Source organism: Fistularia commersonii, chromosome 1 (genome assembly GCF_037954325.1).
Source record: "Fistularia commersonii isolate RoL2024-O1a breed Wild chromosome 1, RoL_Fcom_v1.0, whole genome shotgun sequence".
Taxonomy (NCBI): domain Eukaryota; kingdom Metazoa; phylum Chordata; class Actinopteri; order Syngnathiformes; family Fistulariidae; genus Fistularia; species Fistularia commersonii.
In genome coordinates, this window is record NC_141284.1 from 3,799,565 (window position 1) to 3,807,873 (window position 8,309).

At 49.5% G+C, this 8,309-nt stretch overlaps 1 protein-coding gene across 1 annotated transcript; it reads left to right on the forward strand.

Moving 5' to 3' along the window:
• The first annotated feature begins 2,400 nt into the window (after positions 1–2,400).
• Positions 2,401–6,483, forward strand: foxf2b (forkhead box F2b). The gene is made up of 2 exons (XM_086144629.1): positions 2,401–3,732; positions 5,542–6,483. The coding sequence occupies exons 1-2, from the start codon at positions 2,685–2,687 to the stop codon at positions 5,715–5,717; spliced, it is 1,224 nt and encodes a 407-aa protein (XP_086000755.1). The 5' UTR covers positions 2,401–2,684; the 3' UTR covers positions 5,718–6,483.
• The last annotated feature ends 1,826 nt before the right edge of the window (positions 6,484–8,309 follow it).

Below are 8,309 nucleotides of genomic sequence, written 5' to 3' on the forward strand. Positions count from 1 at the left end.
ATGCTGCGACCTGCAGGTGAAACGCCGGAACCGCACACCTGGCCGGGGCACCTGTCACATGACCGCGCCAAGAAGACGGAAGAGAAAAAGAAGGAAAAAGAAGACGACGAAAGAAGGAGGAGAAGAAGAAGAAGAAGAAGAAGAAGAAGAAGAAGAAGAAGAAGAAGGCCGAATCTAAGCCGGAGGAGGCCAAACATACTTGATTTACCCCTTCCGCCCGCTCCTCCACACGTACCATCTCGTGTTTCCGGTCTGCTTCCGGTTCCGCCTCTGTGAACGCGTGCAGGCCGGAAATACATATGAGGAAGAGTTTTTTTTTATACTCTGCGTGTAAAAACAACAATAATAATAATAACAATCAATGATTATAATTACAGCAATTGTGATACTCAACATACTAAAAATATCCCATCGAACGGCGTGTTTGTCATTTTCCCAACCCGGAAATACGTTTGTTTGTTTTTTTAAATTAACTTGACTAACGGGCAAAATCACGTTGTGTTTTTTTTTTGTTTGTTTTTTTAAGAATATCTAATTAAGCAAAATAAATGTTGCGTGACGCCATACCGTTTCTACCATCCATTAAATCTCGAATAATATAATCCAGATTACGAAAAAAAAAAACCCACAATAAATAGGCCTGCGCTGCCGAGTGAAGTGGTGGATGTGTGAATGCATGTGATGCATGTGTGTGTGTGTGTGTGTGTGTGTGTGTAGGGGGAGGGGGGTCCGATGACCACCTGATCTCCTCCAGGAGGCCAAATCCGGAGCGGCTCCTGTAATCCCGGCCTTCAAAGCAGCGGGCAGAACAAAGATTCGCCCGGCGGGCCGCAGCATCCTGATCCCCGGCGGGGGTCGCGGGTTTTCTGATGTCGCAGGAAATTTCTGGGGCCGCGGAGCTCCCTTCCAAGCGTGTGCGCGTGTCCGTGCATGTGTGTGTGTCACTGTGGAAAATGATTTTTATCCGGTCGTCCATTGTGCAAAAGTGCAAAAGGTTGCTCCCAGTTATTGTTTGGAAACCCCTCCGGTTTATATCAAACCTTACAGCTAGTGCGTGCACGCGTGCGTGTGCTCGGATGGGGCGGAGGTGTATGTGTGTGTGGGTGTGTGCGCGCACGCGGCGCATCTGCGTATCTCAGGGCGAAAATCGACAGTTTGTAAACATGACCCTTGTGTGGACACACACACACACACACATTGGATTTGATAGTGTGTGTTGAACATGCACGATAGCACGCACATGCACACACACACACCCGTCATCCAAAGACGCACACTGCTCTTTCGGCTCGGTCACAAACACGGATGTTGATGTTGCGTTCACGGGACATCGAGCTCCGCCATGTCGGACAAATCGGTGTGTGTGTCCATGTGTGTGTGTGTGTGTGTGTGACGTCTCTATAGGGGGAGGAAACTGTCGACGCCCGCTCGCCTAATTTCGCGTTTTCTCTGTGTAATGAACGCGGGGGGCCCCTGGGAGCGGCCCCGGCCCGGGGGCGGTAAACTGACACCGGCGCGCTGTGTGTGGTATCCGGGGCCGCGCTTGATGGAAAAAGCCTGCTTCCACTCATGTCAAAGTCATTTAGTGGGAGCAACACACACACACACACACACACACACACACACGCACACAGCCACCCCCACTTGCTTACACTTCGTCTCTCTCCTTCTCGCTGTCCCGCGCTGCGCGCTCCCGCGACCGTTGTCTATATATGTATTTACTTATTTATTTAAGTTTGTTTAGAGCACAACAAAAAAAAAGTGCGTTGTCGCTGCACACACGCTTTGCGTGGGGTGGGAGGGGGACAGCGGTGTGTGTGTGTGTGTGTGTGTGTGAGGCGGTGGGAGGGGTGCGTTGATAGATGCTCTAATTGCGTGAACAAGCCCTGTGCGTAGGAGAGAGAGAGAGAGAGAGAGAGAGAGAGAGAGAGAGAGAGAGAGAGAGAGAGTGTGTGTGTGTGTGTGTGTGTGTGTGTGTGTGTGTGTGTGTGTGTGTGTGTGTGTTAACCCCACTGAGGACGCAGAGTGGACTTGGAGCAGATATGGAGAAGGGGGAGGAGGTTCTAAGTCGTCACTGATTTCGTGGAGATTTGCAGGATGGTCAGAATGGGCCGTGGGTGGCGTGGGGGTGGGGGGGGGGTGGGGGGGGGGGGCTTTGCGTGGGGTGGAGAGCTGTGTGGGGTTTCTCACACCGAGAGCACGTATGAACAAGTCGAGCTTCTTCCAACTTCTTCATCCCCCCCACTTCCCATTTCCCGCGCGTTCTCCTCTGACGCGCCACTGCCACGCCACGCCACGCCGCGCAGAGCCCCCCCCCCACTCTCCCCCGCGTCGAGCTGGACAATCAGTCTCCTGTCGACCCCCCCGCCCTCCTTCCTCCTCCTCCATCTCCCTCCGTCTTCCTCTTCCTCCCCCTGTCAGTGCGTCAGGGCAGCGCCGTGCGTAACGGCAGAGTCGTGCGTAACCGGAGACACATTTTTCTCCATTTTTTTTTTTTTTTGCGCGCTGGCACCGCGGACCCTCTGGCGGCGCAGAGCTCACTCTCCCGGACACTGACCGCCGCCGGTCCTCTCTCTCTCTCTCTCTCTCTCTCTCCCTCCCTCTCTCTCTCCTTCTCTCTCTCTCCCTCCTTCCCTCTCTCTCTCTTTTCTCCCTCCCTCCGCTGCAGCCGCCAGTCCGCCGACATGACGACCGAGACCCCGCAGCAGCAGCTGGACCCTCCGCTCAGATCCAGCCCGGCGTCCGGCGTCCTGCACCCGGCCATGCTCGGCGCGCAGGCCGCGGCGGAGAGCTGCTCCACCGCCGCCGCCGCCGCCAAGGGGAAGAAAAGCGGCTCCGGGCTGCGGCGTCCGGAGAAGCCGCCGTATTCGTACATCGCCCTGATCGTCATGGCCATCCAGAGCTCGCCGACCAAGCGGCTGACGCTCAGCGAGATCTACCAGTTCCTGCAGGCGCGCTTCCCGTTCTTCCGCGGCTCCTACCAGGGCTGGAAGAACTCCGTGCGCCACAACCTGTCCCTCAACGAGTGCTTCATCAAGCTGCCCAAGGGCCTCGGCCGCCCGGGGAAGGGCCACTACTGGACCATCGACCCGGGCAGCGAGTTCATGTTCGAGGAGGGCTCCTTCCGGCGCAGACCCCGCGGCTTCCGGCGCAAGTGCCAGGCGCTGAAGCCCATGTACCGCATGATGAACGGCATCGGCTTCGGAGCGTCGCTGCTCCCGCAGAGCTTCGACTTCCAGCCGCCGCCCGCCGCGCTGGCGTGCCACGGCAACGGCTACAACCTGGACGTGATGGGGGGCTCCATGGCGGCGGCGGCGGCGGCAGCGGCGGCGTACGACGGGCTGGGAGGAAGCGGAGGCGGGGGAAGCGGCGGGGGAAGCGGCGGGAGCCTCGGCGGCGGCGGAGGCGGCGGAGGAGGGCACCACGTCCCGCACATGTCGCCCAGCCCCGGGTCCACGTACATGGCCAGTTGCCCGGTGCCCACCGGCGGGGACTACGGGCCGGACAGCAGCAGCAGCCCGGTGCCGTCGTCGCCGCTGGACGGCCACTCCCCGTACGCCGGAGCGTCCGCGCACTGGGCGACCGCCGGCGGCTCGCCGTACATCAAGCAGCAGCCGCTCGCCTCCGGCGGCCCCGCGTCCTCCGGCCTGCACGCCGGCGTGTCGCCGTACTCGCTGGAGCAGAGCTACTTGCACCAGAACGCAAGGGACGGCCACGCCGGAGACATCGCAGGTACCGGGAATAATACACACACACACACACACACACACACACACACACACACACATGCTTTCTAATCGGAGTAATCCCACTTCGGAGGGAGGCCTATAGATGTGTGTGTGAGAGTGTGTGAGCAACCCCTCCTGAACCGGAGACTGTTATTTTTTTTAAATTAAAATAAATACACGTTTTAACAAATTAAACTAAAAAAAAAACATTATCTTGTGCTTTTTTTAAATTAATCCGATCTCGTTTATAGCAATGTTTTTTTTTTAAATAAACAACGAAAATTTTTAATATATGAATATAAATAATCCAGATTACGCCGGCGGGTCTCCAAGGTTACGGGAGATTATTAGGACCCAGTTGCGACGTCTCGACGCACGGGATACTTTCACGCAACGCACGGGGGCTTTATAAAGTGGTGGGGGGTTAATTGAGGCCTGGAGGGAGTGTGTGTGTGAGTGTGTGTGTGTGTGTGTCAGTGCAGGGGTTAACCAAACACCTCGGACCACACCGGCGGTGGAGGAGCGTAATCCGGGAGACCCCCCACACCCCCACTTCTCCCCCCCCCCTCCCCCCTGCATTTATTTATTTGTCTTAACGCACAGCTTCATAACAGGAAGCTTCTCGGATTCATTGTTTAAATTAATATATATAGATATAAAAAAATACGTTCGCTGTCATTCAGTTCCGCTTCCCTCCCTGAAAAACACGGTCACATCTGGAGTCCTTATGACCCCGAAAGCTGCAGAAACTTCTTTTTTTTTTTAAATAAATATTATTTTTTTTGTCTACGACAAGCTTGCGGTCTCTGGATTTGTTTTAATCCGGAGAATAATAAAAAATTAAAAATGAGATTTTGGGATCACGTTTGAAAAGCGTCTCGATCGATCAGGATATCGATTGGAAATCCGCCACCCCCCTCCAAAAAAAAGCCGTATTTTGAAAGGGGAAACGGTTTTCGTGACGTAATTTTTTCTATCTAAAAATAGAATTGAATAGAATTAAAATCCCGTCAAGATTAAGATTCATTTTTGTTGTTTTTTATGTTTTTTTTTTGTTAAACTTCTTCACCGACACGCGCTCTGTTACGAGATTCACGCAGCCGCAGTGCGACGTTCCCACTTTCACTTTCAGTTTGAATTAAAAAAAAAAGAAATATAATTCAGAATGACGGAATAATATGGATAAATTAAAAAAAAACATAAATAAATGAAAGTGAAAATGACGGAGATTATAAAGTGCGTCATCAAACGAAATTCCGTCTGTCGACTTAATTGCGTGTTTTAACGCGATATTACCATGTAATAACTTATTACTGTGTAATAAATGAAGAATAAACGTCATTCTTTCTGCTAATTGGGTTCGACGGGGTTAAACAGGGATTACTGGCGGATTTCGCTCCTCTTCATTTGAAAGAGTAAAAGGACAGGGTGACTTTCAGTCCAGGGGCGACAATATAAGGTCATTTCAGACCCGTCACTTGGAGTCAGAATAACATTTTTGTTTTTATCTTGAAATTTTATCATATTATTGTTTTTAAAATGTATAAAAATAACGGGGACGCATGATGTTTTTCCCTTCGCCGCCCTGGACAGCGGAGCACCTCGCTCTCCTGCGCTGACGATATTTGACATTCCTAGTGTAAATATTTGGAGACCAATATATTTATGGGTAATTTTGAAAATAAACATTTACCAATCTTGGCATTTGAAAGGTAATAAGAAAAATATATCAGGCGCTCCCGGAGCTGTAATAACACACATATTGAGTGTTTTTTGTCTCACGTCGTTAAATCCTGTGTGTGTGTGTCCACAGTGGGGATCCCACGCTACCAGAGCCACTCCTCCGTGTGCGACAGGAAAGATTTCGTGTTGAACTTTAACGGCATCTCCTCCTTCCACCCCTCGGCCGGCGGCTCCTACTACCACCACCACCACCACCACCACCACCCCCAGAGTGTGTGTCAGGACATCAAACCCTGCGTGATGTGAGCGCACCCCCACCCCCCCCACCGACATCACCACCAATCCCCGAGACCCACCTCCACCCACACAAACACACACACACGCTCCGCTCACCAACCCCTGTTTTCCCGACGGGCCAAGAAACGGACGAAAAAGAATATTTTTATATTTTCCGAAGGATTTATTCCGGGATGTTTCGTCTCCGGCGTGAGGAAATATGAAGGAACTGAATGAAGAACAACCCTCCATCCCATCCATTACACACACACACACACACACACACACACACACACACACCCTGAACCTCCGGCTTCCTCCTCTTCCTCCTCCCCCTTCAGAGGCCTTTTATTCTAAAGCAAAAAAACAAAACAACAAAAAAAAAAACACACACACACTTTGCCTTCACGAGACCCCTGACCAGCGTTTTCTTCTTCCAAAGAAGCTTCGGAAACACCAGTTATTTTATTTAAAAAAAAAAAAAAGAAATGAAAAAAAAGTAAAAAAAATAATAATGTGTTTGCTCCTGTAACACATGCAAACACATTTATATTCTTTGTAATCGAGCCTATTAGAGGATTTTACACACACACACACATACACACACACACAAACACACACACACACACACACACACACACACACACACACACACACACACACACACACACACACAAAAACGCTTTAAGGCTAACATGAACTGCGAAATCAACCTTGCACTTATTGTATATCCCTTTTTCCCCTTCCCTCGCCCTTTTTTGTGTTGTAAAGGGTTTCAATAAAAGCTAAAGTTATATTTTAGGGCTCCGTCTTTTCCGAGTCACGGGCTTCTGAAGCCTGGCAGAGGTCAAAGGTCAGCGCGGGGGGGTGGATGGGGGGAGAAGGCGTGCCGATCGGAGTGGGATTTAGCCACCGTCCTGCTCAATTACCCCTTAAAAGAGGCAGAATTCTGTCTGAAAAGCCTCTTAGTGACGAAGGTTAAAAGTCCTAAATGTTAAATTCATTCATTAATTCTTAAATTAAAGTGTATCCCTTATTGCACCCCTTTCCCCTTAAATCCAGAAAATTAATTCCTTTAAAAGTGGATTGAAAGTCACGTGGGTTTTTCAGGACCGAAATATGCAAAAATGTATTATTATTATTATCATTATTATTATAACGTTAAACAGTCACTTCCCGAACCACTAGAATCCCCTTAAAGATGGCGCCGCTCCGTCCCTGAATGTCCCGTGCAGCTAAGTTTGTCTTCACAAAGAAAAAAAAAAAAAGATAGATTTGTGTTTTTTTTATCTGGCAGAGTTGTGATATTTATTATGTTTTGCCTACAAACCCAAAGAAGTTGACAGAACTTGAAAAAAAAAAAAAATCTCCCTTAACTGTTATGATAATGAGCTTGTAAAGTCATTTGTTCTGAGAAGAAGTTGGTTATTTATATATTTTGGTTATAAATATTTTGACTGGGACTGAAAGCGCTTCCGTCTCCTCGCCGCTGGGACTCAAAATCGTCACTTGAAGCTGTCAATCATTCCCTCCAGAAAAAAACAAAACAAAACAAGGGAACCCACGTATGACCTTCATGAGTTTAATCAACCTTTTAAAAAAAAAAAGGGAAGCGGAGGAAAAGTGACATTGCAGGAAATAAACCCCCGGGAGTCGTCACGGCGACTCGTTACCAAGCACAATCCTACCGCTCGCGGGAAATAATCCAAATAATTCGTGTTTTTCGCGCCCCGAGCGCGTGGAGGCATCTGAGGTTAAACTGGAGGAGCTGTCCTGCTTTTATCCCCTGTTTTTAATTGTCTTTTCAAAATAAAATATATATTTTTTAAACCCCTTGTACATCGCGACAACTTTTTCCGGCGTTATTTGACCATTGACATACACCCAGTATTTTTAAATATTTTTATGTGTGTTTTTTTTTTAAGCCTAGATGATAGAACGGCTACGTCGCCGCTAATAATATATATGATATATTTTCAAAGCGAAGCGGCGAGTTATTTAAATCCAATCGTCCGAGGAGGAAACAAGGTTCTCTTATTTTGACGGGTCGCCCCGTTTGTTTAGTAAACCCTCCATCTGCAGGCCGACCGCCCGCCTCCGAGGAAATTGCGTGTGTGAGTGTGTGTGTGTGTGTGTGTTGAGGAGGGAAAAGAGGGGGGGGCTTCGGAACACACCGGGTTCCGATTCCGACGCCGCCCGAAACCCAGCTGAACCCCCGCCTCTTCCATCTCGTGTGATAGAAAAGGGCGGCGGGTATTTTTAGAGTCTCCGTGGTGATGAGGGAGAAGACGAAGAAGTAAATAAAAAAAAGAAAAATATTTAAAAAATGGGAGGCTTCGGAGTTCGCCTCCGTCACGCGAACGCGCCGCAGGGGCTCCGGGATCAGACATGGCGGGGGACTCGGGGTGACATCATCACGGCGCCTCGGAAGGGGGGGAAAAAAAAAAAAAGGGGCTGTTTAGTCTCCGAGCTCCTCACTGTGTATTTATGTTGTTAAACTAGATTCTCCCTTTTTTTTTTTTTTTTTTTTCCACGACGGCTTGAGATTTCATTTCTACACTTCATCCCAGTTCCTGCTAGAAAGTGGACGGGAAGTACTGCTAAATATTTTAAGTACTACTC

Bases quoted from the DNA above. Each gene is read 5' to 3' on its own strand.
- foxf2b (XM_086144629.1), top strand. From the start codon at position 2,685: ATGACGACCGAGACCCCGCAGCAGCAGCTGGACCCTCCGCTCAGATCC. The intron at 3,733-5,541 runs GTACCGGGAATA...GTGTGTCCACAG, and splicing joins CCACGCCGGAGACATCGCAG to TGGGGATCCCACGCTACCAG.